Below are 12002 nucleotides of genomic sequence, written 5' to 3'. Positions count from 1 at the left end.
TGGGTGAGCCCCGTCCATGTGGTTCCCAAGAAAGGAGGAGCAACAGTGGTGAAGAATGAAAAAGATGAGATGATCCAAACACGTGTTGCAACCGGTTGGAGGATGTGCATTGACTACCGGAAGCTCAACGCGGCTACACGCAAAGATCACTTTCCCTTGCCATTTGTTGATCAACTCCTTGAAAGGCTTGCTAATCACTCATATTTTTGTTATCTTGATGGTTATTCAGGTTTCTTTCAGATTCCCATTCATCCGCAGGACCAAGAGAAGACCACATTCACATGCCCATACGGTACCTATGCATACCGTAGAATGCCCTTTGGTCTTTGCAATGCACCTGCGACTTTTCAGAGAGCCATGATGGCTATTTTTTCTAATTTTATTGAGAAGGAAGTTGAAATTTTTATGGATGATTTTTCTGTATATGGTACTTGTTTTGATTCTTGTTTGGCTAATTTGTGTAAGATTTTGCAGAGATGTGAAGAAGTGAATTTAATCCTCAATTGGGAAAAATGTCATTTCATGGTTCAAGAAGGAATAGTCTTGGGACATGTTGTCACCTCAAGGGGGATTGAGGTTGACAAAGCAAAAATTGAGGTAATTGAGAAACTCGAAATCCCAACAAATGTCAAGGGGGTTCGAAGTTTTCTCGGACATGCAGGTTTTTATCGCCGTTTCATAAAGGATTTCTCGAAAATTGCGAAACCATTAACCAATCTACTTATTAAAGATTCTGATTTTGTTTTTAATGATGATTGTGTCAAGTCTTTTTGCAGTTTAAAGGAAGCCCTTATCTCTGCACCTATCTTACAGCCACCCGATTGGTCACTACCGTTTGAGTTGATGTGCGATGCAAGTGACTATGCAGTTGGGGCAGTTCTGGGGCAGCGGAAGGACAAGAAGCCATGTGCTATCTATTATGCTAGCAAGGTTTTAGATCCGGCCCAAATGAACTACACCACAACCGAGAAGGAGCTTCTTGCCATTGTTTTCGCCCTTGACAAATCCAGATCATATTTGGTGGGCTCGAAGATAGTGGTCTACACCGATCATGCTGCACTAAGGTACCTTTTGACTAAAAAAGATGCAAAACCAAGGCTAATAAGATGGATTCTTCTTTTGCAGGAGTTTGATCTTGAGGTAAGAGATAAGAAAGGAGTCGAGAACTCTGTAGCGGATCATCTGTCCCGGCTTCGTTGGGAAGAGGACACCACAATCGAACTCCCGATCAATGACTCATTCCCCGATGAACAGCTCCTCGCATTCAGTTCTGACCTGGAGGACATCCATACAGGCCGTACAGAAGTTCATACGGTCTGTATGATTCAGCATACGGCCCGTACGCACTTCCATACAGGCCGTACGCAGACCAACCAGAGCAAACAGCAAGCTCCCTGGTATGCCGACATCGCGAATTACCTGGTCTCTGGAGATTTGCCTGGCACAATGTCCCACCAGCAGAAGAAGAAACTCAAGTCTGATGCCAAGTACTACTTTTGGGATGAGCCCTACCTCTTCAAGATTGGAATTGATGGCATATACCGACGCTGTGTTCCACACGAGGAAACAAGTTCTATTCTTGCACATTGCCACTCATCCGCTTATGGAGGACACTCTTCATACTCCAAGACTACTGCCAAGGTATTACAATCTGGTTTCTTTTGGCCCTCTCTTTTCAAAGATGCAAGATCTTTTGTTCTAGCTTGTGACAGGTGCCAAAGAACCGGAAACATGACAAGACGAAGTGAAATGCCTCTCAACTTTATCCTAGAGGTAGAGATTTTTGATGTTTGGGGCATTGATTTCATGGGTCCATTCCCTTCCTCTCGAGGGAATGAGTATATTTTGGTGGCAGTAGACTATGTGTCGAAGTGGGTAGAGGCAATGGCATGCCGCAAGGCTGACTCGAATTCTGTGAAAAGGCTTTTCAATGAGATCATTTTCCCTCGTTTCGGGGTACCTCGAGCTGTTATCAGTGACGGAGGCAAGCACTTCGTCAATCGACAATTCAACAGTCTCTTGAGCCGACATGGGGTGACTCATAAGGTATCCACTTCTTACCATCCTCAAACTAATGGCCAAGCCGAGATTTCTAACAGGGAAATCAAGTCGATTTTAGAGAAAACGGTGGCAAGGACAAGGAAGGATTGGGCTTTCAAGCTGCATGATGCACTTTGGGCCTACCGCACTGCATTCAAGACACCAATTGGCATGAGTCCTTACAAGCTGGTGTATGGAAAGTCGTGCCACCTCCCTGTTGAAATTGAGCACAAGGCATTCTGGGCCACAAGAGCAATCAACATGGACCTACTTGCAGCTGGAGAAAAACGTGTCCTCGACTTACATGAGTTGGAGGAAATGAGGCTGCATGCGTATGAGAATGCTAGGTTTTACAAGGAAAAGATGAAGCGATTGCATGACCAACGCATTTCGCCTCGCCAATTCAAAGAGGGAGATCTTGTACTTTTGTTTAATTCTAGATTGAGAATTTTTCCAGGTAAACTCAAGTCAAGGTGGTCCGGCCCATTTCAAGTGAAGAAAGTGTATCCTTTTGGAGCAGTCGATATCTGGAGCACGGAAAGTGGTACCTTCAAGGTGAATGGTCAGCGCCTCAAGCATTACGTTGCTGACCACCTGATGAATGAGCGGAGCGTTCAGTTTCTTTCTGACCCCGCTCCGATTGAAACTTAATTTGCAAGGTGGTCTAGCTAAGGACCTAAAACAAGCGCTTCTTGGGAGGCAACCCAAGCACTTTTTAATTTATTTTTATTTGGTTTAGTCATTTCTTTTATTTTAGTTTCAGTTTTTGCATGTTTAATTTCGTATTAGTTTAATTCTGATTCTTCGATTTTTAGTTATCTTTCAAACCAGATCAGATAGGAGAAAAATACAATTCTGGGCGTTCATACGGCCCGTACCAGTTTCCTTACAGGTCGTAGGGTATCCATTCGGCGCGGACACCCAAGAGTCGCGACTCTCTCTCTTCGCGCCCCTTCAACTCACCCGTCTACCTTTTTATACCCCCCCTCCTGACAGTACCCGACAAACCCTGACCCACCAAACCCCACCTTGTCGTCTTCCTCCTACGGGCCGCACGAGAAGCCGTACCCCTAAACCCTAGCCGCCGCCACCTTCTCCTCCGCTCGCCTCCGCCACTAGCCGCCCGATATCGCCACTGCAGAAAGGACCCGCGCCGTTCTCCACGCTGACCCGACCGCCGCCGTCTCTCTCTCGCCATTTTTTTTTCCACCACACTCACCCGCCGGCCGCCTCCCCTCCTTCTTCTCCAAGGTAAGCACCCTTACCTTTCTCCTTTTCTATTTTTACTCATTTTCTACCATTTTTCTTTGTTTTTCCACCTTCTCCTCCGATCTCTCGGCCACCACTGTCAATCCACCAGTCCAAACCCAAACCCCAACAAAAACCACCAAGACCCTACGGCCTGTACACCAACCCTTACAGCCCGTAGACAATCCCTGCGAGAACCACAACCAACTCTACCATAACCTTACAGGCCGTACCCACAACCTTACAGGCCGTACCAGAGGTACCTGACAGCCATGTCTAGTGAACACCGCAGAAAGAGCCGCCAAGACCGCACACCACAACCACCACCCCATCCAGTCCCTGAGCCATATGACTCTGGCTCTGAACAAACCCACTCTGGTGAATACACCGACCGATCCAACCGCTTTGCGGAACAGTATTTTGAGATGCCCACTCGTCGGATGTACGAAAACTTCATCAATCTCCAAAAGAAGAAGTTTGAGAACACAGCAATGGTCGACCTAGGCACACTCCACAGTTTTGGAGTGGAGGATGATTTCGTCCTCCTAACTGCTGGAGTTGGATTTGGCATGGATTTTTGGAACCTTCGCCTCCCAGCCTACGCAATGGACACCAAGGAATTTCTCTCTTCTCTCGAGCTTAAGAGGGACAATCAAGATGTCCCCTTCATCAAATTCCGGCTGTGCAATAGCACTCACCGAGTCTATTTTCCTACTCTTCGAGAGTGGTTCAGTTTCCGACGAGAGCCCACTTCTGACACCCTCAGTTTCCGTGAGGGATGGGATAGGGATACCTTCTGGGGCATGATCACTGGCTGCCCTAGATCGGCCAGTTCAGAATACCGAGCCCGCTTCATCCCTCACCCCGTTCTCCGTATCATCCAGCGCGCCCTCGCTTCTACCATCTTTGCGCGAGGAGAGACTCTGAACCGCGCCAACACTTGTGATCTCATGCTTATGGACACTATGCTCCGTCCAGACACCGAGTCTCCGGACCTAGCCCTTCTCATGGTCCAGCACTGGATCCAGCAGCGCGAAAACAAGAAGAGTGGTGGCAAGATCAAAATAGGGGCCTATGTTGAGCTTATTAAGCGAAAGCTTGGATTAGGAGCAATACCGGGTAGAGAGCCATGCACCGGTCCCACCATTATGGATGCTGACAGCTACCGCCAGGGCCTATTCATCTCTATCTCCCGTGGCCCAGCGGGTCACCAGGACCTCTATGATTGGCGCTTTGAGAATGGTGCCTCACGCAGGTTACCATTTGGCCCCTCAATCTCACCACATGACCCATCCACCTGGTTGATCACAGCTCCTCCACCACCGACCTCTGATGCACCCAGCTCTTCTACCCAGCCACCACCATCACAGTCTGCACCCCCACACCTGGCTGACCCTACTCTTAGGGATATCTACTCCATCATGAGGGACATCAGGGATACTCAGCTGGAGCAGGGCCGTCACATCACAGCTATCCAGCAGCAGACGGACATTCACGGCGAGCGCTTGGATGAGATCAGTGGCCACATGTTTGATTATGCTCAGCGCCTTGGTGACATTGAGGACCAGTTTCGTGACTGGCGCTTCGACCCCTCCTATGACTACTGATCAGGTTTGTTTTCACTACCCCAGCTTTTATCTTTTTATCTTAGTTTACTTGCTTGCATGTCTTGAAGCATTGAGGACAATGCTCAGACTAAGCTTGGGGGGGTGATTAGTTGATTTGTTTAGTTGCATGTAGTTTTGTTCTTTTTTGTTTTTGTGTTTGCATGTTTCGAGGATTAATTTGTGTGAATTGCGTGAATTAGGGACCAAATTGAGAAATTTTGATTGAGAGATGGTTGAATTTGTGAAATTGGAAGTAACCACACATTTGGTTGAAAGAACTGTATATGATAGTTTGTTTTGGGACTTTGTAGAGCTGAGAATTGAATTGTACCAAGAAAGCATTTAAAACCGAACTGTGCCTTGTAAAAATAGAGAAATGAGATTTGAAAACAATAGAAAGGTTGGGATATCCATTGGTATGAGAGAATACCATTGGATATGTGTATTCATGATATGTGCAAACAAATTAAAATATATATATAAAAAAAAAGAGAAAAAGATGGAGAAAATAAGAGTACTGGCAATAAGTCCATTAAGGGCGCCTTTGAGCTCGTCTCCCAAAAAATAAAAAAAAATCTTTGCACATGTCAACACATGTAGTCCGCGACTTTCTGACCTAAGCTTGTTTCAAGCTTGGGGGGGGGTATCAAAGAAAAACAAATCACTACAAATGAGGGCATAAACTTGGTAGAAAATGAACTATTGATGCGTTTGATTACTTGGTGCTTACAAATAGCAATACATTCTTGAATATGGGGTTTTGATTGATTGAATTGTGGGGTGAATCAAAATGGACCAAAGGAAACCAAATCACTATCCAAAATGACTCTAATGGGTTTCTAACGAACGCAAGACCATGCAAATTTTCCTCTTAGTGGATTAACTTGCATTTAGGTAAGTCCAACAACCAGAATCACACCTAAGTTAGAATTTTTGCTTGAGGACAAGCAAAGTTCAAGCTTGGGGGAATTTGATATCTCCATATTATGTCTAATTTATAGCCCTAATTTATACTTAAACCTGTGTTTTAAAGCCTATAAATGTGGACTTTTTACTTATATTTCGAAGAAATGTGGTACTGCTATGTTTTGTTTGGTATTTTGCAGGAAAAAGGGCGAAAAACTGGATCTGACAATTTTTCATACGGCCTGTATGACATACCCTACGGGCCGTACGGGATCTGCCCAACCACACAGAAGATTCCACAACAGAGGCACATAGTCTCCAAGACAAAACACAGCCCTACGGGCCGTATGGGGTCCCCTACGGGCCGTAGGGTGCTAAATCGGAAAAATCCAGCAGGATCTGAAATCAGCTGAAATCAAGGAGGCCGAAAAGGAAGCCTCTGCACACGCGATCCAGGGCATTAAATGAGATATTTCCTCACCAAAAAAAAGGGGAGATTCACCACTGGAACTGGGACAACCTTTCTTGGAGCAAAAGACAAGAGAGGAGAAGAGGAAGAGAAGTGAAAAAACGGGAGTTTGCAACGGATCTTCAGATTTTCCACTGTTTTGTCATGAACTCTTTTACTTTCTGTTATTTGTGTTATCTTATGAACATGAGTAGCTAATTTACTTTGTTTCTAGGGTTAAGATGTAGTTTCTAGTTTGGTTTTGTTTGCATGCTACTTGGATTTTGTGTTGAATGCTTTGTTTTTACTTTGTTGAGTAGTATTTTGATTGCTTTATTTGTGCTTGCTTGAATTGATTAGTCATCCCGTTAGATGAATGCGCACATCTAAGTGTTAGGAGCCAAGTCTATGACATTTAATCCAACCGAATAAAGTATATGAAGTAGGGTGAAACCAAGGAGTACCCGAAAGGTGAAACTTTCCTTGAGGCGAAAGTCCTTGGATACTTTTAGTAAACCAACAAGTAACTTAGATAAATTAGGCCAAAATGCGAAAGTTGAGGTTTAACGCATCTAAGAGGGAAGTATTTGAGTCCGGTAATCGGGTACTAGGCCAAAATGCGAAAGTTGAGGTTAGGTATCTAGATCTGGTCGATAGAAACCCTAAACATTAGTATCAACACAGAAAACAGTAGCTGCAGCATTAACTCGGGGTCCCCTACGGGCCGTATGGATTCCCATACGGGCCGTATGCCTCGGGGCTGAACAGAAATGAAATCTGAACCCTGGAAACGCCTTTTTATCATTTGAAAACAACTTTAATTCTTTTTATTGTCTTTTAAACTTGTCATAAATCAGTAGAATTGTTAGGATTAAATCAAACCAATTTTTCTCACTTCTAGAATCTCAAGTAATTTTAAGACGAGTCCGGTCATTTTCTTCCGTCCCTGTGGATCGATACCTGAGCATACTCATCGATAGGATAGTGCACTTGCTATCTGATTTGACAGAGTATAACAAAGGTTTAAAAGGTATAGCTTGCTATACTGAAACTTTGTAGCATATATTCTGTGCGAACATCTGTAATCTTGTATTATATACGGAACTCATTGGATCATGTATTCCCCTTCTTTAGATGATGTTTATTTTAAGGTGACATGGATTACATTTTGTACGATGTGTATGCTTATGTTTATTTATTGAGTAAAGCTAGCGTGTGACATGCTCACCAAGAAAGTTTGGTGAGCATAACTCCAAAAGTATATCGGATCGACGTCAAATGCCAAATCCAAACCGTTGAAATCCATGTACTTCATGAGTGATGCATATATATGCAAAATTTTGAAAGTTTCGAGTTTATTTGCTACACGGTCAAGTGGTCAAAGAAATGAACATTTTATTATAAGTTATTTTATATATTCAATTTTTATTATTTCTTTGACCACTTGACCGTGTAGCAAATAAACTCGAAACTTTCAAAATTTTGCATGTATATGCATCACTCATGAAGTACATGGATTTCAACGGTTTGGATTTGACATTTGACGTCGATCCGATATACTTTTGGAGTTATGCTCACCAAACTTTCTCGGTGAGCATGTCACACGCTAGCTTTACTCTTATTTATTTATATGTGACTGATGCTTGATATTTTATATTATGCTTCTATTTTATAGTATATATACGTATGTACAGAGTAATTAACTTCTTGTAATTGATAACATAGTACGCGCGTCAAGCTAGGTTTGCAGATAATATTGTAATTTGATGTATTGTACTTCAAAACTTAATTATTCTTTTATGCCTCTTAATTTTACGAGTAACATTGAAAACACCTCTTTTTTTATGATATATAATTAATTTAAATAAATAATAAACTAATTAATTGGTGTTTTAACTTTTAAGAATTATGATAATTTTTATCTTGTCTCGCTAGCTAGCTTAATTTGTGGCGACTAGCACCGGGACGATCGATATATATGACACTGTTCAGGCAAGATTCATTCATCAATGATATAATTAATTAATTAAGCATATCGATCTTTTTGTAAAATTATCATATCATATATATATATCGATCTTGCGCAATTCTTCAAAAGATATTAATTATATTCAAAGGACGATTAATTTTATAAAAAAATCCTTTCAGAAATAAAATATATATATATATATAGCTGGGCTACGGTGAGTTGCGAAGTAAAGCGACTATTTTACTTCACGCTCATATTTGCGATTTTAAAGTTCAAAACGTCGATCCGAACCGTTCATCTTGTTCTCCATATTGAAATGTGCTTGGAGACCAAATTTTACATTTTTTGAAATTTTTTTACTATTTATTAAGCAATTTTGAAAGTCGCTGATCTGATGGTCCAGAAAATTTTACTGTTTTTCACTGTTCACAGCAAAACAGCAATTTTCAAAAATGCTTAATAAATAGTAAACAAATTCCAAAAAATATGAAATTTGGTCTCCAAGCACATTTCAATATGGATTAAACATCTAACGGTTCGGATCGGTCGTTTGAACTTTCAAAATAAAAATACGGCGTGAAGTACAAACGCGTTTTACTTCGCAACTCACCGTAGCCTATCTCTCTCTCTCTCTCTCTCTATATATATATATATATATATATATATATATATATATTATTCTTTCTAAAATTATTTACAAAATTCTCTTGTTAACTGTAATATTTGCTTGCCTCCCTCATCCTCCCTCTAGCTGCATGTTGAAATCTAAAAGTAATGTGCTTTATATATATTACTCAATTTATATCAACATATATGCTACATTTTAAAATCTCTTAATTCTCATACGTGTGTTACTATATTAATTATTCCATTTTTTTTCCATTGATTTAGAAAGTAACGAAAGAAGAATTAAGAAGTTTAAGAAAGATGAACAAAAAAAAAAAAGCACTAAAAAAATGACATTAAGCTTGATAAAGAAATACATGTTGAGTGAGTTTACAACTTCTTAGAACATTAAGAAGTAGTAAATTAATTCAAAGAAAGAATAATAAAGAACCCTTTCAGCTCATGGAAAAGATAGATCATCTTGCATTGCTTGTTAACATCCAGGATTGAGGATTGAAAAGCCAACCAGCGAGATTTTCTTCATACCATCACCACGGGTCGGTCCAATCATAATGATAATAATATGGGGAGAGCCCATAAATGATAATAATACGGGGAGAGCCCATAAATGATAATAATATGGGGAGAGCCCATAAATGATCAAGTAGAAGAGTAGAAACCCTAGATCAGACGGCGCGTGAACCCTCTCCCTTAAATTGATTAATCCAAGCTTCGTATCTCTCCTTCCCTAACCCCTCTTCACTCTGCTCGTCGCCGCCGCCGCCGATCCGGAACCATGGTTCGTTCCATTTCTCTCTTTCTCAACTTGAACATCTCTCTTTCTTCTTCTTATCTCCACCATCTCACCATCTTTTTCTTTCTTTTTGTTTCTCGAAATCTCTTTTTAGACTTTCAAGAGGTTTGTCGAGATTGGAAGGGTTGCGCTCATCAACTATGGAAAGGAGTACGGCCGCCTCGTCGTCATCGTCGATATCATCGATCAGAATCGGGTTTGTTCTTCATTTCCACTCATTTTAGTTGATTGCTCTCTCAATTTGGTTATAACATTATTTTTAAACTTCCTGGTTGTCAACTTTTATGCAAAGATAGATTATTGTGTCTCACTGACAATGAGAAGAATTCTCAGTAATTCAATTGAATTTTTAAGTTATACTTGGCCCCAAAGTTTGTGCAGTGATATAGCTCAGTGTTTGTAAAAAAAAAAAAGGTACAAGGAACTCTAGGTTTATCACCTTTTTGACTTGACTGTTAGATGGGATGAGGATGATAAATCACTATTCCTCTAATTGGCAACAGTAGTGTACTGCTCATAAGGTACTAAGATTGCACTAGGCATATTACCAGCCTTGTATTGAACAGACACATTACCACAATTTGTGGTTTTTTTGTGTATAATGTCATGCTCAATTCCCATTAATGATTATGCCCAATTTAGAAAAAAAAAATAATGGTAAAGGAGAAAGAAAGTCATATGTATAACCTCAAATTGTAACTGTAACTCTTGCAATAATCGACTGATTAACTAGTTCACATTCTTTGGCCTTTTCATTTTGAAACTTTATATAGTGTAAATTTTCTAACTTTGAGATTTTAATCATTTCAGGCCCTTGTTGATGCACCAGACATGGTGAGGTGCCAAATAAACTTCAAGAGGTTGGCTCTCACTGATATCAAGATTGACATCCCTAAGAGTCCCAAAAAGAAGACCTTGATTGCTGCTATGGAAGCTGCTGGTAATATACCTTTTCCCCTTTCAGTCAACCTTCTATTTCATATGTTATGTCACATTAAATACCTTGAATTTGGAAATGGTGATTAAAGAATTTTTTGTACACCCCATACAAGTACTCTGTGAGTGGTCAGGTTTTGCTTTCCCAGTGTTTTGACATGAAAGAGTTGGAACTGTTGGGCTTTCCTGTTAAAATTAAATGGTATTTTCTATTTTTTTTATTGTTTTTTTGAGAATTTTTTTTATTCTAAATAAAAAATTGTTCTGTTAATGTCTATAAAATGGACATTCTTACTTATCATTCGGGTTTTTTGAGATTTTTCATTGTTCTAAATAAAAATTTGTTCTGTTAATGTCTGTAAAATGAACATTCTTACTTTTCATTTGGTTGTTTGAGATTTTCTTTATTCAAAACAAAAAATTGTCCTGTTAATGTTTATAAAATGATCATTTTTTTACTTTTCTTTTGATGCAGATGTGAAGAACAGGTGGGAGAAGAGCTCGTGGGGCAGGAAGTTGATTGTTCAAAAGAAGAGGGCTTCCTTGAATGACTTTGATCGCTTTAAGGTCATGCTTGCTAAAATCAAGGTACTAACCATTTCTGTGTCACTATTATTTTTCTGTTTATTCTTTGTTGGTTCTTTTATTTTACTTGTGTTGTTTGTGAGGGTTCTGAGGGGTGTTGGAGACACCCCCAAATTTTATTGCAAAATGGGAAATATGGAGCCAAATGACATATAACATGCTTTCTAACCCCTTTATTTTCCAAAAGTGGCTCAAGATACTAATATTCTTTGACCTTAAATTATTTTTTATGCTTATTAGCAGTATCTACAGTCTAGATATATTTAGAATGCTTTGGATTGAAATAATCCTTTTTTTACTGTATATCAAGAAGCTTAAATTTTTTACTTTGTTATATTTTTTAGAGAGGCGGTGTTGTTAAGCAGGAGCTGGCTAAATTGAAGAAGCAAGCTGCTTAAGGGGCTTGAAAGGTTCTTTTAGGTTATGTTATGAGTTGCATGTTGTTAGGTTTTTGGTAATAGTTTTGTTTTTTTTCCGGAGTTCATGAAGACCTAATTACATTTTGTTAATGTATTAATCTTGTTGAGATTTTGATGGGTTGTTTATCAAGTGAAATATCACTTGATGACATTTCAGAGTACAATATCAGCAAATGTGGTTATTTTTCTCCTCAATAGTTCTAAGCTATTTTATTGAGATTTTTTTTTTGCTATACTGAGAGAGAAAAGGAGACTTTTCTAAATTGTGGGCCTTTAATCTTTTAGTGGCGTCCGAGTAAAAGAGAAAAAGAGACTCTAAAATTAGAATATATTTTCTTAGTTTCTTTTGAACTATATTATTTTCTCCCTGAAAGATAATAGTGTAGTTGATTTCCTATATCTATTTGTGAGGTGAATATGAAAA

At 39.9% G+C, this 12002-nt stretch overlaps 1 protein-coding gene across 1 annotated transcript; it reads left to right on the top strand.

The window, feature by feature from the left end:
* Nucleotides 1–9495: 9495 nt before the first annotated feature.
* LOC144557377 (large ribosomal subunit protein eL14z-like) lies at nucleotides 9496–11729 on the top strand. Its single transcript, XM_078305942.1, has 5 exons — nucleotides 9496–9623; nucleotides 9733–9834; nucleotides 10449–10578; nucleotides 11050–11162; nucleotides 11504–11729. Exons 1-5 carry the CDS (start codon nucleotides 9621–9623, stop codon nucleotides 11555–11557), a joined length of 402 nt encoding a protein of 133 aa, XP_078162068.1. The 5' UTR covers nucleotides 9496–9620; the 3' UTR covers nucleotides 11558–11729.
* The last annotated feature ends 273 nt before the right edge of the window (nucleotides 11730–12002 follow it).

The sequence above is a fragment of the Carex rostrata genome, chromosome 7 (genome assembly GCF_964058835.1).
Source record: "Carex rostrata chromosome 7, lpCarRost1.2, whole genome shotgun sequence".
Lineage (NCBI taxonomy): Eukaryota > Viridiplantae > Streptophyta > Magnoliopsida > Poales > Cyperaceae > Carex > Carex rostrata.
The sequence above is the reverse complement of the archived record's forward strand: the minus strand, read 5'-3'. Positions and strand labels throughout refer to the sequence as shown.